General features: G+C 44.8%; 2 protein-coding genes across 6 annotated transcripts in view; one reads left to right on the top strand and one right to left on the bottom strand.

The window, feature by feature from the left end:
• Nucleotides 1-193: 193 nt before the first annotated feature.
• lhfpl5a (LHFPL tetraspan subfamily member 5a) lies at nt 194-3874 on the bottom strand. Its single transcript, XM_041946010.1, has 3 exons — nt 3472-3874; nt 668-904; nt 194-204 (listed from the first exon to the last, which is right to left on the bottom strand). Exons 1-3 carry the CDS (start codon nt 3872-3874, stop codon nt 194-196), a joined length of 651 nt encoding a protein of 216 aa, XP_041801944.1.
• Nucleotides 3875-12857: 8983 nt separating this feature from the next.
• kif21b (kinesin family member 21B) overlaps nt 12858-25202 on the top strand; it is a 64002-nt gene continuing 51657 nt past the window's right edge. For all 5 annotated transcript variants that reach the window (XM_041952057.1, XM_041952047.1, XM_041952039.1 and 2 more), the window contains exon 1: nt 12858-13127. In XM_041952057.1, the coding sequence (XP_041807991.1) occupies nt 13087-13127 (41 nt within the window). In that variant the 5' untranslated portion in view covers nt 12858-13086. The remainder of the gene's footprint in view (nt 13128-25202) is intronic.

Below are 25202 nucleotides of genomic sequence, written 5' to 3'. Positions count from 1 at the left end.
TAGTTGAAAATACAATAGAAATGAGCTAATCTGGTGTGAGCTGGAGGCGGACGCTCCGTTAGTAAACCGTCACAGTTTCAAGGACGGGATATTTTTAAATTCTAATTAACTGTCCTGAAGCCTCTGAAGCCCTCCAGTCCTCCACCCCTCGTTAAGTCTCGTCCATCTCCTCTCTCTGGTGTCCAGGGGGGCCCTACGCATTATCTGTAGATGAGAGAAAAACAAGGAGATGTCACAGTCAGTTCAGACAATGGCATCACTTTTTGTCAGTAGCTCAGCTAGATTTTAATATATGCACCTTCTGTATAACAAGACTACAGCCAGGCTCATTTTATTAATATTAGACAAACGAAAATGCTGACCTGATGATGGTGCTAGATTAAAAAGTCAGGGGATCAAAGGTGTTTCACTTCATCCTTAGGGGAACGTGAACATGTGTACCCTATTCCAGTACAGAATGTGGCACCAATCCATCAAGCAGATGTTGAAATATTTCACTCAATGAGTGAAAAAACTGACCTGCAGGTGTTGCTAGAGTACCACAAGACACTACAACATCACTAGATCATGAGAAAAACTCCTGTAGCAAATATCATGGCAGTCCTCATGCAGCCTGTGCCTTCCTCACCCACCTCACCGTCCGTCCACCCTCCCTTCACTCTCATACCTTTCTCCTCCACCTGGAAGTCCTCGGGCAGCAGCTTGTCCTGCCGGCTGCCCAGGCTGAAGGCCACCAAGGACAGGATGAGGGAGTCCATGATGCTGATGATGGCCAGGATGTAGGCCCAGCGCACCGTGCAGTTGCCCAGGGTGTATTTGTCGGTGCGCTGGCCACACATGCGCTTCACCTGCTCCGAGTCCCAGCCATCAGGATAGATCATGCAGCCAATCACCATGCATGTGCCTGAGAGAGGGGGACGCGCAGGATGAGGGACTTGAATGCTACGCTGATACCAGCAGCCATTAATTTTGAAAATGTGTACTAGCTGCTAATTTGATTTCATATAAGAAACCTGTGGGAGTGGAAGTAAATGTCCTCAAGCACTATTCTTAAGTACAAATTTGAGGTTCTTAACTTGAGTGTTTTCTTTTTATGCGACTTTGTTGTACATTTCAAAGGGTACGTCAACTGCACTACATTTATCTGACAGCTTTACTTTACACATCAAACTACCCAACAGTTTATATAAGAGCTGAAACAATCATTATAAAAAACTTAATAATTCCAAATTCTTAAATGTGAGCATTTTATAATTATTATATTTTAGAATCATCACATATAATACATATAATAATTGTGAGGCTGAGACTGATGGTTGAATAAAACAGACATCGTGAAGGTTCACTTTGGGCTGTGGGTGGTTGAGACGGCATTTCTCACCATTTTCTGAATTTTTACAAACCAAACAATCAGCAGTAGTTGCAGTCCTATGCTACAGTAAAATGCTCTAATGATATAACACATAATAGTATAACAGTCACAGGGGACTTTTTTCTGCATTAAATACTTTTACTTTTAATAATTTATGCTGATTTTCCTGATTATACTCACATACTTTTACTGTGTAGTGATATTACTTTTACTGAAGCAAAGGATCTGGATATGTCCTCCTCCACTGATTGTGCTTCATTTTCATATATGACATGCTGACTTCTATTAACGGCCAATATCACAAACCACCTCCTCCAGCTCCACACACACACACAGGTGAGTTGCCTAGCATTTCCAGAGCATCTCAGCTCCAGAGAGATGAACTTGCTCATCCATTATTGACTCTGCAGACAGACAGACAGACAGACAGACTCTCGTGCTGCCCACCTCAGCATGTGGAGCCATGTGAAGCATCAGGTGACGAGGTGAAACATTAGCACACACACACACACACGCCTCACTTTCACTTTCTGTGCCTCAAACACACTCTCACGCTCACTGTATCAACTCTCTTCCGAGATAATCATTAAACTGCCGCTCCTCATCAGGAAGTTAAACTCTGACACCACCCGCAACAGTCACGACTCAATTATTCTCTTTCATACATTAAGATCAAACCTGTTCTAAAACATTTTCCCTTCCCTTTTAGTGTTTCTAGTAAACCCCTCACAGATTGAGTTGGCCGTGATTACAGAATTAAGGCTAATTCAGGGAAGTAACTTCTGCTAATACATTTGTATACAGCTCATAACTGAAGTGTTTTTCTGGACGGACAAGCCTTCTTCACTCGCTGGCCCCCCCTTCAAAGAAGGCATGAGGCCCTGTGAAGAGGGATGAAGTTCCATTTGAGAAACATTACAAAAACATGGAACATTCACAGATGTAGACACAAATAATTTAGAGGCTTGACAAGAAAAATTGCGTTTGTGTTTCGTACACAACCATAAAAAGTGTGGCTGTCATAGGAGCATGCACACACAAACACACACACACACGCTGAAGGTGTGAGCAGGGAGAGGAGAAAGTGTAACAGCACACCTCCAGGTTCATCTCATTATCTGTTTCATTACAGGCTCGTCCTTTCACTTGCAGCTGCGTCTGTTCACAAGCTGTTTCGTGTTTCAAAAGACCGAATCAGGTTTCTCGTGTGTGTGTGTGTGTGTGTGTGTGCGCTAAAGGAAACTGCTGAAATGCTGCTGATGCTGAACTGAAATTAACCAGCAGTGTCAGTCTATGTCTTGGATATTTTAATCTGCCAACAAATTTGACAAGATAAAGTCTTTATTACTCTTCTGCAGGATCTCATCACTGCTTGTGAGTTTTCTACTACTTCTGAGGCTCAAACATACTCATCTTTTAACCAAAGCACATAGAATTGGTGGTGCAGAATTTTCAGGTTACTTGTACTTTGAGTATTTCCATTCTATGCGTCACAATAACTACCTCAGAAGGAAAACCCCACTTTTTATTCCACTCACAGCTTCAGTTACTCGCTCAGATCAGATCTCAAGTGTTTTTAAATGACACTGTGAAGGAATAACTAATCAATATCTACGCTGAAGTAAAAAAAAACAAATACCTCATCCCCCACTGCTTCCAGCACATGCATTTTCACACTGATTATTTATTAGTTAAACCAAGTAAGCTCTTTCTATAGCTGCTTAGTTTTTCATACCTCTGTGAAGTCATTTGAGACTTGCTTAAATGATAAACAGCTGAATAAATTACTCCTTTTCACTTTGTTTGGGTAAAATTAGCCTTAATAGCAAAAGTGAAGTGGGAGAAGAAGGTCCTCGCTAGTGGTGATATACAGTTAGTGTGCTGGGTATACAGACATGGAGAGAAGCCCAGATACAGATGCCATCGTTTCTAACTGTAATGTAACTCACACTTACACATCGTTTATGAACATGGACAATGTGTGGCTGTGGTTTTAGCACTGCCCTCTGCTCTGTATGTGAACTTCATTTAGTGGACAGAAAGCATGCTTTTCTACAAATCAAATAAACTGTTATAAACCACTTTTCGCCGGAGCTCACTGGAGGCCAGCTGCATCCAGGCGCAGATCTTGTACACGCTCCCCGCGTTGCAGAAGAAGAAGAGGCTGAAGCAGACGATGCTGCCCACCACCAGCAGCATGGAGATCCCCACGAAGAACATCGCCGTCTTGAACGCGCCGGACGGGATGGAGCCGAAGTCCAGCGCGCTCCCTTTGCACGTGAGCTCCGAGGTGAGCGCGTTCCCGATGCAGTAGTGGAAGAGGCCGAAGTATCCGGCCTGCGGCGTGTTCACGCTGTCCCCAATCCAGTAGGGCTGGATGAACACCACCACGGTGATGACGGCGAAGGTGATGGTGAACACCGTCCACAGCACGCCCACGGCGCGCGCGTTACGCACGTAGTTGGTGTGGTAGATCTTGGCCGCTTCCTGAGCAGGGAGCATGGCGAGGGGGTGCGCTTCTCAAGAGGCGTAAAAAGTTGGGAAAATACCTCCTTCTGTCCGATCTTCTTTCTTCTGTAAACGCGTTAAAGAGTGAACAGATTACAAACAGCAGCGCAGAGGTCATTAAGCTCCGTGCACTAACTGAGAGGGTGCCATAGCAGCTCAGCCTGCAGTATGTGTCATGTGAGCCCCCCCGCCTCACCTGCAGCCAGGTGAGGCTGCGGTCTGCAGGTGATGAATGATTGATGGTTAAACGATCCGCGGAGGAGAGGAGCACAGGTGGAGAGCGGGGCTGTTCTCCTTTCACTTTCAAGGCCTGTAATCACTTTCCTTTATTTTAGTTCAGATTTTTTACTTTTAAATTAACCAGCTGTCGTTTAAATGCCCCCCCCCCCCTACTTTTTGGCTTAAAACAAGACTCATATATGCTCATGTGTAGGAAATCCCTTCTTAAAGCAGCTGTGCGTGTTTTGTTTATACCACCACACACTGTTTCTCCTGTCTTTTCCCATGCAGCCATTCCCTTCTGCCCTCCAGTACCCCCTCCCTTTCCAGCACCATCACCTGACCTCATCTGCACACCTGATCCCACTTCCAGCCTCCAGGTCTGATGATCTCTGCCAGCTTGTTCATGGTGCTTCTGCCCTGTTGTTTCTATTTGCTTGCCTGGGTTTTGGCTCTCGCCTGTTTTTGATCACCCGTACACATAAACATTTACCTATCCTGCTGTGCAACTGAGCCGTAGCCATTGTCCTCGTTCTGTGTCGAAATATATTCTGAAACTTAACCAAAGCAACGTCAGGCCTCAGCAGACTGAATTAGACAAGTCCAGTGGATGTCTTCCACAGTATGTCTTTGTGCTTCAACAGACAGCGTTTGCTCGGTGAGGGACAGACCACAAAGAAGGCATTGATGTAAAAACACAGTCCCTTAGAAATATATACACTTGATTTGATTCACTCAGACTGTTAAAGCCTCATATAGCTTCAGCTGAACTTCACGGTGTATTTCATCACAGAACGAGGGCTGTGGATTTCAAGTCAAAAGTCAAGACTGTGATGATGTGGATCCAGATATTTGATCACAATACCAAAATCTTTTTAAAATGTACTCTCCAACCAGGGGATTCAGTCATTGCTGCCTTCTTTGAATAAACCAGAGACAGTGGTGGAGAGAGACCCTGGATAACTTAACTGTAGGTGCTACAAAGTAACACTAGATGGAGCTACAGAGCTTCACTGTAACTACACCTCCCTATCAGGCTCTGAGACCAGTATGTGTCCCCCAAATCCCTCTGGAGACAAGATACAAGTTGCAAGTTTGTAAGTTTTTGGTCACATGTCCTGAGACAAAGTTAGAGGAGTCGAGCAACGGGATGACCAACACAGTGTAGTGAATGTAGAGGAAATAGGCTGGATTTGAACCTCCACGTAACAGACAGGCAGGCATGGCACCATCAAACACCACAGGAGCGTCTCTGTGTGTGTAAATAAAATAATACTTGAAAAGTACATAAATATTATTTGTGTTATGCCAAATTCCTCCTTTCATCATGTTATATTATGTATCTACTATTGGATTAATATTACTAATGCATGTGTAATTAATGTTGTAGCTCTTGTAACCCCTTTATATGCTGTTTAATCAATAAGAATGGCTTATATTTTATAAAATGATGATATATTTTGTATGTAAATTCTTAATCCGCTCAGTGACTATTAGCTAATGCACTCAAATGAATGTAGCAAACAGCAGAGCGTTTCCCTCTGAAATGTAGCGGCCTATGAACGTACAGGCTAGTGCAAGAGGATGTTACATTTTCATCCTTTTGTCCAATTCTGTGTGTTGTTTGTATAAAATGTTTTCCTGTTCATAATCCTTGTCATCGGTCATGAAGGAAAACACATGATATCTCAAATCTGCTACATTAAATCACACTGTATTTACTGCAGTCACATGTGGGCTGTAAACGCAGTTATTTCCGCAACGCGTTTCGCCCACGACAAAAGTTGCGCTGCTATCTGTAACATAACGCATTCAGTCGCCACGTCGTGTTTTTCCATGTTCCCGTTCCATCTTTTGTTCTCAGTGTTGGCCCACATACTGCACTGCGACAACACATGACTCTGTTGACATAAAGAAGCCCTTTCACATGCTTAATGCTGACATATTTGACCCTTTGGTAGCTTTTAGATCCTAATCAGCCAGTACTTGGATGCACAAAGCCCCCAGCTCACTGGATCACGTCTTCTTAGAGCCTGTATTTTTTTAAAAAACCTAGAATCCATCATTTTTTTTTATTTATTTATTTTTATTTTTCTGTACTGTTGATGTGGATCATGTAATAGGTTGATACATCGATGTGCAGCGGTGTGTGTGTGTGCATGAGGGTGGGCGCTGGCGTGTCAATGCACTTAGCTTTATTAAGTGATACCGCCCCAGAGTGAGAGGGAGGCTGTTTATAATCAAGTTATTCTGGAGCAGCAATCCAATTTTCCAACACAGAATGGAGTGAAATTTCATGTTTGTGTGTGTGTGTGTGTGTGTGTGTGTGTGTGTGTGTGTGTGTGTGTGTGTGTGTGTGTGTGTGATTCTTGTACATGAGACAGAGGTCGAGATTTTCTGCTTTCCCTGTGCATGTTTTTAAACTGAATGTGTGTGTTGTTGTATATGTGTGTGTGCATGCATCAACTATAATGATCCATAACAGTGAAAAGACAGCAAATCATCAGCAAGCCCATGCTGACACTGGTCGATTGACATGTTGTAGATAAAATAAGTGCAATACAATACGAAGTTGCACACAAAATCTAATATAGATTGTTGAGATAAGAAAGTTATCTACAGAGCTCTGTCTCTGTGGCTTCAAGGGGAATTCAGGAGTACGGTGATGCTCCTTATCTTCCATTTTCATGTCATGTGTATGTGTGTGATTAACCCTTTACTCCCTCTTTAGGCCTATTAGCTCTGAGAGCCTCCGAGAGCACAAAGAGGCTTTTCTGCCATTTCAGCATCTCTTCCTGTCCCTTTCTGCCTGCCTTCTTCACAGGCTGTTTCCATAGAAACGAGGGGCTGGATTGCCCTCAGGGAGAGATGAGAGGGTAGGTGATGGGGTAAGACGACACACAAGTTGAGCACACGAAATGACACTAATTTAATGATGGGGTCGCTATTGTAGTGAGTCAGTGAAACTAGCTTGTGATCTTACTTTAATGAGCCATTAAAGTCGCAGTCAGATTCACATCAAATTATGTTTAGTTTCATTTCAGGATTTTTTCCCCTAAAATTTGGAAGACTAACTAATGCAAATTGTTAGAAACACAGAAGGTGTTATGGGTAATATGCTCCAGCCTAATAAACTTTGTGTGTGTGGCAGAAGGGGGGCTGTCACAGATGGACTCGATTAGTCTTTCGTGAAAGTGTGAGAACGCAGTGGGCTTGGGGCGGGGGACCAAAGAACAACCACTCCTCTCATCCTGACCCCCTCCTCTCATCGCACATGCAGACACACAGTGGCCTCGTGCCCTGTGATGCAGCAGTAACTCAGTCAATGAGTGTCACCACCTCTCTGAAACACCCCGAGGCCGCAGCGGCCACTACGAGCCCGTCCTCCAGCCTCCACCCCGGCCGCCGCCCAGTCACAGCCCAGCAGGAAGCATCAGAGCCCGGGCAGAAACGGAGCAAAGTGTGGGTCAGCCTGTGCCCTGGGGATGGAAGCTGGAATGTAGGTCTGCTGTAAAGGGGATCATGTTCATGACTCATTACTGATCGCTCAGCGCTACATCCCAGGGTGACTGGTGATCTGTGTGTGATTAAATGTCTACACGAAGGCTCCTCCAGGCTCACGTACATACATCCTTAAACTGCAGTGTATTGTTTTTATTGAATTACTTGCATAATGCAAAAGTGTGGTAAGCCTGGAAGACATGTAAATATAACATCAGGCTGTGTCTATATCAAACTACACACAGTTAAAATGTTTGTTTCCTGTTCTGCAGTGCTACAACTTTCTTAACTAGTTGCAGCTGTGAGAAATGTAACTACTACTATAGATTAAAATAACAGTGAAAAATTTGGGGAAACGCTTTCTTGTTGAGTGTTAGATGTTAGAAAAATCGATACCACGCACTCATCTGTCGCTAAATAAAAGGCTACCGCCAGCAGCTGGTTAGCTTCACTTAGCATAAAGACCTGAAACACGAGGAACAGCCTGCTCGACTCTTTCAAAGGCAACAAAATCTGCCTATGAGCATCTCTAAAATTTACTAATTAACACGTGACATCTCATTTACACATCTGGACTGCCTATAAGAAAGCATATGATTCATTGCCCCACACATGTTTACTGGAGTGCTTGGTACTATAAAAAGACAACAGGACACAGACAGCCTTCATCAAGAACTCAAGAACTGTGGAAAACAACACTGGAGACCAACTCAAAGACACACAGGTAGTCAACAGATGTTGCATATATCAACACCAGGAATGGAAGAGACACTGACTCGCTTATCCAGCCCACCAGGATCTACAGCAGCGACATCGAGGTGTCATTCGGACTGGACGAGTGTGGCCGAATGGTGGCAAAAAGAGGAAAGGTGGTGAGGACTGGAGGAGATGAATTACCACATGCCATGATGAAAGACATATAGTAGGGCAGCAAGGAGGTCAGCTACTGCCAAATACCTCCAGAGAGTGAAGCAAGTCCTGAGGAGACAGCAGGGAAGAATAAAATCCATACATACGTACGCCTGACCAATCATCAGATACACAGCTGGAATAATACGATGGCCAAAGGAGGAGATATAGGCTGCCAATATCGGGATACGGAAACTCCTCACAATGTTTGCTCCACCAGCAGGCTGAGACTGCACGATAAGTGAAAAAAATGGAGGCCGAGGGTTAGCCGAGGAACCTCCAAGATGTTCCTTGTTTCAGCCTGGAACATCATTCACCCTTCGTACGTGTTTTAGCTGAAGACAGAGAGCGGAGATGAAGAGGAGCAGGTGTCATGGGAGCCGCGCCACGGGATACCATCGACAGATAGGAGACGTGGCTAATATTGAGATTCTACAGTGGCGAGAAAAAGCTGGACTGACGGAGGGCAGAGAGGCTCTGATTGCGGCAGCACAAGAACAGGCACTGGTCATCAGACCACGGCATCGGAGAGAGTGAGAAGCTTAATAGACAAATGTGAGAGCGGTATCAGTCTTCTCATCTAACTCTTGGCAAGAAAATAAATAACTATAGAACATATTTCAGACAGAATATCCTGTCACCAAACTTTTATCAAATTGTTCAAAACAGGCAAAAAACATTGTTACGGGACTTTTGTAATGTTCAGCGTCAGTCAGCTCGCAGTAAAGTCATACTTTCACTACTTCCGCTCTAAAAGCCGAGAGTGAAAGCGGAGCTCTGCAGGGTTATGGGACAAAGCACTACAGGGGGTCTAGCACTGCCAAGAACTGGCGAGGACCTGCTCTGCTTTATGCCACTGCAGCTGACACACATAAATCTAAAACACATGAGCAGCTCCTCTGTCAAACACATGCAAGCCTAACACACAGACACCATCCAACATCTGTGCGCACGCCTCTCAGACTCAGCCACACAGTGACGGAGATGGAGGAAAGCATAATTCAGCAGCCTGACTTTTCATTCTGCCAATGCACCTCCGTCTCTGCCAGCCAGTGAGACGTCAAATGTGTGTTTGCCTAATCCTAGCCAATTCGAACAGTTTTGTTACGGTTAAGAATGGAGGATTAGTTTATGGAGCTTCAAAAGCCAAATATAGAAAACGCATGTGAGGGATTATAGACACATCAAAGAATAAGGATGGAGAATACATTAGGGTGCAGTTTCATCTTGCATCTCCCTCTCTCTGTCTTGCTTCTCTTTTTCGCTGAAGGAGGCCCAGGTTTACGTGGTGAGAGAGAACACTGGCCTTAAATGCATCACAGGTTTTGCTTAATTCAACACACAAGGCCGATGCACAGGTTTTACACATCATAGTGTGTATACATGGTTGCATACTGTGATGCAAATTTGGCAGAGGATGACCTTTGTTTTTGTGCATTATCAGTGTCTTGTATATTGTTTTCCGTCAGTGTGGCATTACAATATGTCCTATTTCAAAATGATAAATCGAACATGTGAAAAATAGCTGCAGGAAGATTGCGGCACATCAAAGCTGTGAGTCATCTTCTTGTTTTCAGGTCAGGATATAATCACATGCTGCAGAAATGAGAAGACGGGCCATCAAGTAAGATTCATAAAGCGCGTGTGTGTGTGCATGCGTGCGTGCGTGTTGCTGGAAGAAGAAAAGTGCCAAATCCAAGAGGGAGAATGAATTACCGACTTCACCGTGACTGACAGAACCCGAGGGCGGCTGGACTGATTGTAGTTGAACGCCTCTTATGTAATTAGGGTGCTGTTATTTTGAATGTGTGCAGCCCTAAATATAGGGATTATGCTGCAGTTTGGCAATTGCAATATTAAAATATCTTGGGGGTTTTATAACCCACGCAGTATGGTTATGAAATGTGCTTTTTACATTGTAAAGTGCTGAGGAGGAGGTGACACACAGGGGAGAAATCAGCCAGAGTGGATTTAAAAACCTGTAAACATGCCTGAAGAGGCTTAGATCTGTGCTGCCTAATTATGTAATAGTCCATATGAGTTGGTCTTAAAAGTTCACCAGACACAAACGGAGGTGAGTGTGTGTTTGTGTGTGCGCCACCCTTGTTTGTGCGTTTTCTTGGCCTGGTTGCGGTGGCCGGTTCCCAGCAGATCTAGGAGGATTGCAGCTTTATCCTCATAACTGGATGTTAATCTTGTGTGGAATCCAGCACTGCTCCGGGGGGAGCGTAGCCTGTGCAGCACTAACATCGCCACCTGGTCCTCGGGACAACAACACACACATGCACACACACACACACACAAACACACACCACCAGAGTCATAAGCTCCTCTGTGCACACAGAATAGGTTTATAGTTCATGCAACCATTCACAGACTGTGTTTCATTACATAAAAGTGGTCGTGACTGTGCAGAGACTTTTTTTCTGCCTTCAGACTGAAAGCAGTGTTTCTTATTGACCGCAGCACAACTGCAGAGCTGGCTTCGACATGGTCAAACAGAATCAGTATGAAAAAACTCTGAGATGAAGTTGTATGTTTGTGGAGTTGAGAGGTTGCCAGCTGAACTGTGTTTGTGTTGTACTGGGAAATAAGTTGCTGCAGTTCAGACATGTAATGGCTAACTGTCAGTTTGAACATGACTCACAGATAATGACGCGGATGAGGATTTGAAGTTTTGTGTGGGTTTGACTCCAGCCAGCAAAAGAAAGCAGAAAGCGGTAAAGTCACTTTGCATTGATGATTTAGAGCAGGCCAGCAGACACCTGGCTGTATGAGAGGGGAAGCTGAAATGAGGAGAGAAATAGGCAAAACTAAGCAGTACAGGTCCAGAATAAATGCTGAGTCGAAGACTGAGAGAAGGACTGAGGAGGAACCGCATCACGTCTGTTTGACTAAGCTCAGAGAAAGGATTTCAATTTCCCTTTTTTCAGAAATCTGACTCAGCAGGAGAGGGAAGTGAGCAGAGTGTAACTTCCTTTCCAAACCAGAGCAAACGAACTCCTTCTTCTGCTGCAACATAATAACCTCTGCATGAGTTTCAGCCTTTGACCTTAAGGTGTTTGAAGCGGTGGCCCCTCCTCTCCGCCATGGGAACAGTCTCCCTCTGTTTATGGCCGTTTAACGGGCCTCAGATGTCGCCGCCGGCGGTCGTGCTGCTGTAGGTTTGTAATCTTTACCGCCCCGTGTGGGTGTGCTGCTGGGCGGGACCACACCGGCCTGTCGAGCCCGCTGATTGGTCCCCTGTGTTCAATGAAGGCGGGGATAAATTCAGCATTTAGTCGAACTGCGTGTCAATCGAATGCGATAATGCTGCTTTCAGGGACTCCTCTGTATTATTGAAATGCCATAGAAAGTCAATTTAAATGGAGGAACACATATTCCTCGATTGATTTGACCTTTGTGCATTGGTGGAAGCAAACTAAGTATGTTTATATCAAGTACTGTATGTAAGTAAAATAAAAGCGTGAGACAGGCTACTTGTACTTTGCTTTAGTATTTCTGTTTCTGGCACTTCAAACACTTAACTCTGCTGCAGTTATTTGTCAGCTGTAGTTAATTTATAGATTCATATTTTACATAAAAACATGCAGCCTATAAAATATGATGAAACTACCCAACAGTATATAAAATAGTTAGCTCCACCATGATCAGCTACAGTGTGTCCTATTCACTTTGTAATGCATAAGTGTATAGTAACAGCCACAATAACATACAATAATATACCACTAAGAGGAGTCACTCTGCTTCAAAATGAGTGCTTTTAAATTCAATACATTTCGTACATTTCCTCATAATCCTGAAATACTTTTACTTAAATAAGATTTAAAATGCAAGACTTTTACTTGTAATACATTTTTTACTTACTACAATTTTATTTTATGTATTATTATTAGCATTATTATTTTTTTGCATTGGGATATTGCTACATTGTGGAGGGGCACACCACTGATTTTAAACATCAAGTTCAATTTATTTGGCAGAAGGACCACTGATCAAACTGTATAAACAGTTGTGTAATGTGTTTTGTGGCTCTGCAGGGAGCTTTAATTATTTGTTTAGTATTTTCCATTTTAGTCTTATTTCTTGGTGACATTGTTCTCCATAGCTTCCTGTGTTAGGGTATTCATTTTTGAGATGCCAGAACCTCCAGACTTCATTCCAATATTTCCGACAGCCCCTGAAGGCATCAGCACCCCCTACAGTTTACGGTGTCGGCGCCGCTTCAACGTGATCGCGTCTCTGTGAGAGCAGCGGTGCGGTTTGAGAGGAGCGCTCATATGCTTCGCCCCGACGCACTTTAAACAGGATGTAGCGGCTGAGCCAGAGCACAGAAAGAGAAGAAAACTCTGCGATGTGACAACCACCAGCGAGCCAGAAATGAGCGTCACAGCGGAGCCGACGAAGACGACAGGAGGAGTCCCGATGAGGCAGCTCGCCGCCGGCAGGTCTTGACGGCTGCTCCCGCTGACCTGAGACGCCCCGCACCGCCGCAACACCGCACGGTTCCCGCACACACCGAAAACCCAGCGTAGCCGAAACCCTCCACATCCCGTCGGTGAGCCTTGCAAGCGATAATGGCGAGCCTGGGCGACTGCTGTGTGAAGGTTGCGTTGAGGTAAGCCTCCTACGTCCGTCTGCTGGAAATCTGCCGACCTTAGCAGACCACATTGTGTCTGTGCCTCCTGGCGATCAATTAAACGCATCCCGCACACCTATCGTCTTATTCTGCTCTTCACTCTGCTTAATGTCTCTGCTCATTGCAGGATACAGCAGGTTATAACAGCCACAGAGTGTTACACCTTGTGTTGTAATACATGGGTGGTGCTCTGCACAGTATTGATAAGCCAGCCACCACGCTATCTCCATATGATTGTTCTCACGTATGGGGCATAAGTTCTCCACAGCATCGGTCGGTCACATGTGAAGCGGCGGTTTGCATTCAGGGTTTAACATTGGCTGAAGTGACAAGGACAGCTGCAGCCAGGTGCGCGGAGGAGAATGGGCGTTTCTCTCCAAACCAGTTTTTTTTTGTATTATTATTCTCATAGGCAACTACCTACAGTCTCACCTCATCCTAACCGTGCAGTGAACACCTCATATGGCTGAGATTGCTCCATCAGCAGGGCTTGAAAGCAGAGGCTCTTTCATATTTTTTTTTTATTCGGCCTCTGCAAATGAATCGAGCACAAAGAGATGCTCTCCTTCACAGCTGTGCCATTCACTGCCTTTGTTGGAAGTGCACCCAAAAGCTCGGGCAGCACAGCAGCTTTTGGCTTCATATCAGGAGATTTTAGTGGCCCATCGACTGTGCGTGCCAAGGCTAAATGCTGATTTGAAAGAGATCATTTCGATGTGCATGTGCTGCTGGCCACGCGCGCCTCTGAAACTGGGAGGCATGACTGAAGTGTGATTGGGGCTGCGTCTGTAATCACGCTCATTTTGCAGTGAGCGGAGCTGAGGCGGTGGTCTGACAGACCCACTGTCCTGCAGCTCTGACGCTCCCAGAGTCCTTTATGAGAGGATGAGCGTTGTATAGCACAGATGCAAAGAATGAAACTTGGGCAATCCAGTGATCAGGAAAGGCATCCGTACACCATCTGTACTCTGCAAATGTAAAGCAACTGCATTACAGTGATAGTGAAATTTAACATTCATTTGAGGTCCTCCAACCTCAGTTTGGGACCCATTGATTGAACTAAGTGGGGGTTGAGAATGAAGATGAGGGGGGCGGCCCAGGAGAGCAGCCTTTTAAGATGAATCTCACAACCGATGGCCCCATTTCCCCCAGGGGAAGTTTCAGAGTCAGTTGTCACTCAGACGCTGAGTGAATCTCCTTTGTGCTTGTTCGCAGCGACAACTATAACAGGAAGTGGGGAGGGCGGTGCTGACTAAAAAAGCAAAGAAAAAAAGGTGAAAAGAGAAGCCACAGAGGCAGCTGGTGGCCGCTGCTCAACTGAAGCTATTGATTAAAGTCTGGAGAGAGACTCAGGGGCTCGTTGACGGGGCGTAAATGAATGGGTGACAGATTTCACCACGCAGCTCATCGTCCTCTTTGTGGTGATGCAACATAGACATGATCCACCCTTTCACTGCTAAGCTCACACCTACCTCAGCAAAAGGAGGCCAAGCATCATAATCACCACAGCACCTTTTAGATCGGTTTTATTAGCACGAGCCTCACGTTGTAATTAAACAGCGTTTGTGTAATTGCATGGCTACGCTGGTGGGCGCTCCTTTTCGTCATGTGTGATCTGTGTGTGTATTTACATGCCCTGCGAGCGCCACCAAAAGCGTCTGTGTTTGACAGGAAATGGCAGGGCCACAAATAAACACACGGGGAAGGATAACTTCCTGCCGTACAAACGACGGTTTTCCCAATGGCCGCCGTTGGTCTTTCTTTCTTTTTTTTTTTTTTCCCTGAGAAAGTCAGCCGCTGATAAGAGTGGATGGTCTTTAATTGCTCCCATGTTGTGCAGACCCTCAGGCGGACTGCATACAGCCCTGCGTTTGTGTGTGTGTGTGAGAGTCTGACATAGTCTGAGTCGCCAGCATCCATTTCCTGAATGTCTGCGCTGCTTTCCCCTAAACAATGTCCGTATAACCAATGACATGACCTACAATCCTGCACTCAGACCTGACTGCCTGAGGACTGGATGTGGACACGCACGCACACACACACACACACACACACACACACACACACACAGACTCAAGTCAATAGTTCTGCATTGCAGTCAAGTCAAACACGACAAGATGCGTGTAATGTAACTCCCTGCTAAGTGGCTGTTGTTAAGTTGCGTCTGGCTCGGCTGTTCCATCTTTACGCTGCTGCATTCGCTCACAGGAGAAGCTTAGTCTGATGCAAACTGGCTATAAGAGTGAGAAGACTCCCACATTTCCTCTGTCATTTGAACCTCGCTCACACAGACATACGTGCAGTTTCACTTCACCTCCAGAGTGCCTCCTCCTCCTCCTGTTGATCTTATATTGAGTGCTGCATTTGCCCGCAGATTGAAAGCTTTACATTGGTGCTGTCTGTCAGTGCTAATGTGCTTCTATAAATGTCAATAATTCAGCTTTTGTGTGTGTTTGCACGTACGTTTGGTGTAAGTCGACAAAGGAGTTACGAGCAGAACGTAACTTTCCATTTGCATATCGACCTCTCTCCTGCTGTTTCTCTGCAGCTCTGCCACTTACTCATTTCAGACCAGCGAGCAACTCCTGTCATCTTCTACCGAAGTGCTAAGTCAGCCTCCGTAGCTGTGTATAAATAGACACAAAGACAAATCTGTTTAGCGCGGTTGTGGTCTTTGACCTTGTGACTGTTGCTTGATGTTCTCACCTTAACAGGCTTTTCCTCAAGGCTTCCCTCTCTGTCTGATTTGAACTCTGTTGCCAGAAAAAGACCTGAAGAATTACCACAGAGCGATTCATCAGCCCTGGACGTTCTGTGCATTTGTGGTTCCAGATGATGACAGAAATGGGAAAAAAACAACACAAAATATTCAGTGTTCTTTCAGACCGCGCATGTAGAGTTATGACGCAGAGCATTTTGGCTTAAAGGCGATGGGAGCTCAGCTGAGGAGAAGGATTATCTTTTGTTTCTCTGTTCATCTGCGAACATGTTGATCAAGCAGTCCAAAGTAGTGCTTTGCAGAAGCACAAAAGTTGATCATAAATCCCTGAAAGTGCTGCAGACTTCTGCCACGCCACAACCAAAACACCGGCTTCAAAACAGAACAGGAGTAGCGGAATACAACTCCGGAAGGGGCCCCTCACAGCTGATACACAAAGGCTTTAAATGGGAGTAAAAAAAAAAAAAAAAAGTTGTGTTCTGTTGTTGGACGCATGTCCTGTGTAGGCTACCAGTCTCGCCTGTTTCCTGTGTGTGTTAATGGTTTGCGGCACAGGCTCTGTCTGGGTTGCAGACCTCCCCGGGGGGTTGCCTTTAAAACGGCTGGATTCTGGTGGGAAATCGTGTTTTTCTGTGCGAGTTATCAGCCTAATGTCAGCTGCAGTGTAATCTCCTCGTGAGTGCTTTCTTACACTTGGCCTCAACATTCACCCCCCTTGCAGATTTACAGTCACCGGTCGTGAAAAGTGAAACCAGTTTTGCGTTGTTGATGGGAGTCGCCGCTCAAGTTGTTTCCAATCAGTGATTTGGCCTCAGCCGAGGGAAGAGGAGCAGGAAACATGACGGGGCACACACCCATGTCGTCCGTCCACAGCTGTGCATCACTTCCCTCTCACGCTGGCCTGCTGGGTCACATGATTTTTTGTTGTTGCCCTTCAGGCCTATCAGACCTAACAGTTCTGTGTGAATGTCTTTTGTGGCAAGAGTGCTAAAGAAGCTGCCTGCCAAGAATTGCTGAGCATTGTGTGTGCAGTACGTGCGCGTGTCTCTGCAGTGCAGTTGAAAGAAACCTCTGACGTGAGGCCCGAGGGTTGATGGGAACATCACGGACGATCAGGCTGTGCAGGCTCAGGGGCTTGGCTGTGGCCGGGGAGGTGACAAAGGTCTGCAGAAGTTAGTGGGGTTGAGCTCCATCCTGTAATCCTGTATTTCCAAACATTCACACAGCTCCTTTTAATGACACGTCTGAGGGGAGGTGCATATAGAGCTTTTTGATTGTGTTTATGAGGCGGCCTGACTGTCAGGGAAGTGGTGCTTGTGTGCTGAGTGTATAGAGCACAGCCTGGGCACTGAAAGGAGTTGTGCAACTGGGCCGTTGATGAACTTGTCCGTTTAGTGCATCAGCACTCCCGAATGGCGTGCTGCTGTTGCAGAATGACTTCCTGTCAGGCTGCCGCTGGACTATCCACACATTCTAGTTCACTTCCTGCTTTGTGAGCTGCTGATGAGCCCGTTGACACGATTCAGTTAATACCTCAGTGAGAGCGTGAAACTGAAGGAAAATGGACTTGAAGTTAAGCCTCGGGCCGTTTTTTATAAACCCTCTAAGAATCGGTTGACTGGTCTGCAGCCCGAGTGAGAGAATCAGCTGAATCCTGCTTTATAAAAACACGATCCTCTGCTCTTCTGCGACAAAAGAGAGACAGGAGGCCTGTTGTCCTGGACTTCAAAATGGAAAATACAATTGATCACGAGTGTGCTGTGTTCTCTGATCCCACCTCAAGACTTCCCTGTTTGCCTCATCCTTTTATTTTCTCTTGCTCAAGCTCGTCTGCACCACAAGCAAAATAAAGCGTGAGACTGTGACCAAAATGCTAGAATGTCACCAGCTTTCTCTCCCCCCAGCTCCATCCACCTCCAGTTCACCCACTCTCGCACGAGCACAGACACACACACACACACACACACTCATACACACACACACGCAGATCTGTATTTATTTGAATTCGTCCATTTGAATTCAGTGTGGAATGAAAGGCTCTTCAGTCTGAACATTTGCATGTTCTTGTTATCAGGGTCTCATCATATGTCAGCTGGAGCTGGCTTTTTATAATAATTCATGCTGCTTGGACACAAGAAAAGCTTTTAAACAGATTGTACAGTCAGCACAGAAAACAATTAATTTCCTCATTTTTTAGCATTGAGTTAAATACATTCCCATGGCCTGCACGTTTTGATAAACCATATAATCAGTTTGTGTGTGTTGACATTGTTATGGTCTCTTAGAAATAAATGAGGATCTGTGTGCATGTGTGTGTGTGTGTGTGTGTGTGGGAGGGGGATGAGGCGTAGCAGAGGGCCTTTAAACAGAGCACCTCTCGGGTGAGCCTAGACAGAGGACACAGTGTGAATGAGTCTGATGTCACTGCAGGTCTTTGTGCTCTGTGCTGAGTTTGCACACATGCACAGACACACACACACACACACAGATAAAGACACACTGAGCAAAGGCAGAGAATTGGAGGGCAAATGGGAATGGAGAGACCAGGCCATGTTTTCAGACAGGAAGGGGCGAAAGAAAGAGGTTTGTAGAGTCCATTTTTGATATCGTCTTTGTTTTATAAACTGCTCTCCCTCCTCTGAAAAGAGCAATGCTTCCTGCAATTCAACACAACAAATACAAAGAAAAATCAAAGAGGAAAAGATGCGGAGGAGGGTGGCGGACAGAGGGGGTGGGGGCGTGTGTCTTATGTTGTCAAAAGGGCTACTGTAGCGTGCAAACATGAGCTCTTAGCCAAACATGCAGTCAGTCTGCATTGGGTGCGTTCGTGTGTGTGTGTGTGTGTGTGTGTGTGTGTATGAATAATTTGGGCACAGCTGCACGTGTTTGCCATATTCCCGCGGAGGGAGGAAGAGGCAGAGAGATGAAGGCCCTCAGGTGTTGTGTCTAGACTATATAGAGTTAATTCACCTCTCTGTTTTAATGTTTAATGTCTTTTCTAAACAGCCTGAAATTATATTCTCTCCTGATGTTTTTAACCTGGGAACTAGGATATAACATGACTTCCCAGTAAACAAGTGACAGGAGTGTAAATCCCAAGAATTTTGTTCCTCCTATTCTCTCTTATTAATCACTTTGTCTCTTCTGTGCCTCTTTAAACACACACTTAAACACACACACACATCGTTCCTTAGTGCCTGGCAGCATTGCACACTGCAAGCAGGTCAGCGTTTCTGTGGGAGAGCCTTGCTGTGCTCTTTCTGTCTCTTCACTGTGTCCGTCTGAAATGGAATTATTCATATTCACTATGTTTTTCCTCCAGAATTCTAAAGTCTTTTTTAGCCCCCTGTGCCATTCCTGAACAGCAAAATTGGATTTCGCTCGGTGAGAGAGTGAGTGTAGGTTATTATGGACAAGACAAAAGATGTGAAGATCTCTGAATGTGGGCCAGACTGTGTCCTCCGTGTTAGTGCGCATGCTTCAGTAGAGCTGCTGTGTGTGTGTGTGTGTGCGTGTGTGTGTGTGTGTGTGTGTGTGTGAGAGAGAGACCAGCTGGCCCATAATCACCTTCAGCGCTAAGTAGCTTAATCACTGCTGGAGTTTGTGTCTCGGAGTTTGTTTTGTGTTGTTGGTGTGTGAATGGACAGACATGACAGCAGGCCGAGGCTTTAAAACAGCTGAATCAGCAGGAAATATGTCACTGAACCGACATTCTGCTACTTTATGATTGAATTTATCCCATACAATTTTAACACAGCCTACGAGTGCTAGTTAGCAAATGTTAGCAAATGTTAGCATGCCAACACGCTAAACAAAAGTGGTTAACAGGGTAAAGCTGCTAACCATCAGCAAGCTAGCTTGTCATTGTGAGTGTGTTAGCCCGCTGATGTTAGCATTTAGTCCGGTTGATACTAAGAAAATCAAATACACAGAAATAAGACTTTTCCTTTTTACAGTGATGAATAGAAAAGTCTAGGATGTAGGACGCTGGCTAGACTGTTGACCAACAGCATGAGATATACATTTTTGGCAAGACAAAAAAAGCTAATAAGATGCTAAATTACAACACACAGACTGATTAAGGAAGTGTCTTTAGCGTGCCTTAAAGCATGTCGAGCGAGATGCAAGTCATGAAGATTATAAGCAGGTTATGTAGCCAGCACCATGTTACCACACTGAAATACAAAATATGGCTTCAAAATAGATATCTAAGTGAATTTGTATCCATAAAATGGCACTGAAGGCATGGGTTTACAACCTCAGATAGCTAGGCTAAAACATCCTTTCTGGTAGAAAATTAGCATTTGTCAAATTTAGCTGAAGCTCATTATCTTGTCGGCTCCGCCATTCATCAGACTAATAATCATCATTCTGGTCATAGCATGTTTTTTTCCATTTACTCTATACACCTCTGCCCTGACATTTAAGGAGAATACACGTGTGAGCATGTGCCTGACAGAAAGCCTAGCCTCTGGCCAGGTTCACATTCCTGCAGACAGACAGACATGGCGGTTGGCTACATTAGCACTCATGCTAAACGCTGTCTGACAGAGTGGGAGGCCGGGCTGGTGGTAATGCTAACCAGCCCTCCAGGGAGGCAGACAGACGAGCAGAGTCATGGCAGCAGTCTGCAGCTCGGCGCTGTGTGTTGTACGCTGTGTGTGAAAGGCAAAGGTGAACACAGCCGCAGGTTTTGGCGGATGTGTGTTTGCTTGACTTGTTGGACAACACACAAATATTGTGTAATTCCTGTGAAACACCACTTCACATTTGAATAATTCTCATATTGGCCCATGTGACATGCGAATTGCCACACGTGGAAACTTAAATTTGACATGTGAAAAACCTGATTGCACATATGGTTTTCAAATGTTCATCTGTTCTGTACGAATAAGGCATATCACCATATTTCACATGTGAAGACACTTATTTTTAAAAGGTCCTGGGCGATTAAAAGCCAAATGTGAAACACATTTTTGACTCTTTCTTTAGGACTGCTTCTTGTTACCACTTTCCCTTTAATCTTTGATCTTTTTATGAACTCCCTACCGGGTCTCCCAGTGCCACTGCCATAATTTAGATCCACGCTGGATCAGTTTGCGACAAAGTCTGGCAGTCAAGTCTGTCTCTGACTTTCTCCAGACTATAGGTATTGAAACGGTGGCTCGTATTAAAATTATACTCAGTCATGGCGCTAAAAAGCACTTTGGCTAAAAACCCCCAGTATTCATCAAAAACAGCAAATGTTGCTGTAATAGCCAGTGCCTGTTGGAGTTAATTGGCATCAAGCAGACACTGGCTAGCACCTCTCTGACCTTGACAAGGCCGTCTGTCATGAAAATGTAGGAAAGGAAGCTAATTTAATTCTTTCTTGCGCCTCCACCTCCCCCCGTGGAGCAGCAGACAGAGCAGACGAGGGGGGAGGGAAGGGAAATGAGGAGGTGGGGTGGGGATTGACCCAGAATCAGCTCCGATGATGCGGACTGATGTGCCCTTGTAACAATGAGAGATGCTCATCTGAAACTGAGTGATGATTACTAGTGTTTGACAGTGGTGAGAAGTTAGTATCTGACTGAGTGGCACAGTTTACGCTGTGACGATCACACCATTATTACTATTATCAAATATAAGTTGTAGCTTTATATTCATAGTCAGGTTAATGAGAGATGTCTTTTACATCCAAAACCAAAAAACAAAGTATGACGAGTTTGTGTTGTATTCCAGTTCCATGTGTAGCCTGTTTTCTGCTCTGTCCCACTTCACCTGATAATATCAGCATAAAAATGTGATATTTGAGACCCCTGGAGTGTCCACAGATCCCAATCTGAAGTTTTCTTGGCTTCACTCCATATTTCATCTTTGATGCGCCGGTTCGTCGTCAGGGGGCATGGATGCCTTTTCATCTTTTCGACTGCAAGCACAATAGACAAGAAGAATGCAATGAGGCCACAGTCGTGCAGTGAGACGGACCTTAGACTTCCGATGACAGCGCGTGCCTTTTGGAAATAAGTTCCTGATGGAGATGGTGAACGATTACAGCTCGGTCGGTTGATCTTTCTTGAACAGCTGACCTGGCCCTCTCCAGACAATGTAGGACAGCTCAGTCCTTGAAGTCTGGCTCAGTTAAGAAAACGCTCGCGTTAACATCGATGAACCAGTTCGCTCAGTTGTGCTCCAGTGTGCGACGCTGCATGCGAACACAACCAGTCAAACCAATGAGCACAGTATATGTGAGCCCTGCTCTCCCTTATCGCTGGTTACCAATCGGCAGCAGTGCCTCAGGCTACAGGGCCGCCAGTCTGCGAGGTTAGTTGGATAGATAAGGTTATACAAAGGCTACGAGCAGTGGCTCGCATGTATTGTATGTCTGAGTGTGGTGCTGAATAGACTGCTAGAGCAGCATCAGATGAGTGTGTGAAAATGCCTTTCAGTCTGACTCAGGAAGCAGAGAATATCCACTGTAGGTGGAGTGCTTCTCTGTATGTGCGTGCATGTTTTCAGTTACCATGCAGCTGCAGTAGAGACGCTTTTCATTGTTTCCATGTTCCCATGATGGACAGGGTTATACACCAGTTCATGGAATTGATATTAATGCTTTTACCGTTTACATTTGCACTATTACATTCTCAATGTTTCATTGTTTAGATTGTACAGTTTTTACTTAGATTGTACAGTTTTTATTTATCTCTTTTTTAATATATGTCCTGTCACAAAGGGTTGAAGAGTAACGCAATTTCGATTCTCTGTTTGTCCTGTACATACTGCAGAATTGACAATAAAGCAGACTTTGACTTTTTGACTTTGACTTTATGACATGGGATGTAGTTTAAACATTAGAGCAGTGCTGCAGCTACACCCTACTTTCAGTCCTGATTAATCTCTCAATTAGAATAGTAGTGAAACGTACCCGAGGTCACAATTTCAAAGAGCTTATATTTTCCTTACAATGATAATAAATCCTTATATTTGATGACATTTGTCACTATTTACAGATTATAGACCTGATTGTCACCAGGTCTATAATCTGTAAATAGTGACAAATGTCCATCACACGGTCATCATTTTTCTTGTCTTGTGTGACCAACATGTCAAAATTTAAAGATGCTTAACCTTAACTTTTTGAATGACTGAGTATATGACTGAAGGCTCCTAATGGATGTGAAAATCTCAACCAAAGATATTAAAAGCTTGTGATTGTTCGATTCAGCGTTTCAGCTCGAGCTAACATACACGAGGATGAAGCCGCAGTATTTGGTCTTCACAGTGGCCTTGCAGACACATTGAATTGCACCAGGCGTGGCGCTGTGGGGGCATCGGCATGTGTGCGTCAGTGTGGCAGAACAGGCGCCAAACGGGAGCGGCAGAAGGTGTCCACTCCGAGTCTGCCTGCCACCTCCTGAGCGAGCCAGCTGTCCACGCCCAGCGCCGGCCCCCTGTGACCGCTGTCCCACTTCCTCTACACACGTTTGCTTGTAATGCGCACTGTCGCCTTTGCCTTCCCATTAACCGATTCCACTCTTAGTCAGCTCTCCCCCCTCCATTTACTTCATGCATCAGTGCCCCAGTTTGTCCAAGTGCTCCTCATTAGTGCTTTCTCTTGTGGTCTCCCACCTGAGCCGGACTTTTACCGCCTGAACCCTGCCGCCTTCGTGTCCACTCGTCTCTTTCATACACAGGTATGCTGTCGCTCGAAGCCAAGGTCAAAGCTAGATAAATGCAGTTTCTCACCCTTCAGTCACTTTTAGTTGATGCCAGCTCATTTCATTCATAGCTAACGTGGCCTTACCTTGCCAAGGGACAAGGCACAGTCAGGAGCCCATTGCTCATTTCTGCCATGGACCAGCATATGAACTTCTGAATGTGTGCGTGCGTGTGTGTGTGTGTGTGTGTGTGTGTTTGGCTACCAGCCTCTTAGCCTGCTGTGATGTTGGGCCCATGTGGAGGATTGGAGACTGAAGCGTGAGACAGATTTTGGAGTGAATGGCCTCTTTCCATAAGCCATTAAGGGAGCGTGTGTTGTTATTTTACTCATACACAGATACTTAGCTGATTAGTGTAAGAACTTTGCAAAGGCATTATGGGAAAGGTGGATTGTGGTGGATAGACCGGCAGACGTATGGAGAGACGGAGGGACGAGAAGGTCAGTTGGAGGGAGAGAGACAGTTGATGGTTTTATGTGCGGAATCACTGCAGACAGCTGATCCAGGAAATCAATGGGAGTACTGATTAAATGGGAAGCAGGACAGAAATGCAGACTGCAGCTCAATAATCAAAAATGGTGCCTTTCAGCTGCACTGTGCTCATTTTTCACAGAGGAGCTTGATAACACAGTAACTCTTTGATGAACAGGCTTTCATTAATGAAAGCTTTAAGATACAAGAAGACGTTCATTAGTGCTGAAGTCATTTACATTAAGACGGGAAATTGCAATCAGAAACCGAATTAGTTATCAAAAGTGCATTGACTAATTAGGAAGCATAAATATTCATGATGTTTGGGATTACATTTATTAGGTGACACATTTTAAAATATTGGAGAAGTACATTATGCAAGCAAATGGCATTTTAATTTTTAAGGCCAGAATATACCAGAGCAGTTGACTTGTCAGTCAGGCTTGACATTTTTGGCTTTTAGTGAAATGATTATTGGATGGATTGCCATTAAATGTGGTGCAAACATATGTGTCCCCCTTGGGATGAAACGTAACAAATTTGGCCTTTTACTGTAGCCCTGCCATCAGGCCATCCCCATCAGCCTCAGTTGCACTTTGTGTTTAAAGCTAATGTTAGCATGCTAAACTAAGATGGTGAACTTGGTAAACCTCATGCCTGTTAGCGTTAGCATTTATATTTAAGCAAGTACAACCTAGGGCTGCACGATTATGGAAAAAATGATAATCACGATTATTTGGATCAAAATCACGATTTCGATTATAATCACGATTATGCAAAAGTTTTTTTTTTATTATTTTTTATTTTTTTATTGCACTTCTGTAAAAAACAATAATCAATTATCCAGTGCAGAGTGAATGTAGTTTAAGGCCACAAAATGAAACATAACCAAGGAATTTACTATATGAGACAGTTTTTCTCATCCTTTTTTGAATTAACGACCCCTGAGCCACAACATAGGCCTCCATACACCCTCTTGAACCCTACAACACCTCAGTATTATAATATAAAATGGACTAACTGTCCCAAATGTCACTAAGCACCACCTCTAAGCACCACCTAAGCTGTATCCTTCTCACTGCCTCCCTAGGGCTTCGATTAGTTGTGTTCCCCTGCGGAGCGGACACAATTCGCCCACAGTCTTTACACAACACCTGCTTTTGT

Source organism: Chelmon rostratus, chromosome 2 (genome assembly GCF_017976325.1).
Source record: "Chelmon rostratus isolate fCheRos1 chromosome 2, fCheRos1.pri, whole genome shotgun sequence".
Lineage (NCBI taxonomy): Eukaryota > Metazoa > Chordata > Actinopteri > Chaetodontiformes > Chaetodontidae > Chelmon > Chelmon rostratus.
Note: the sequence above shows the minus strand (reverse complement) of the source record. Positions and strands in the feature narration are given on the sequence as shown.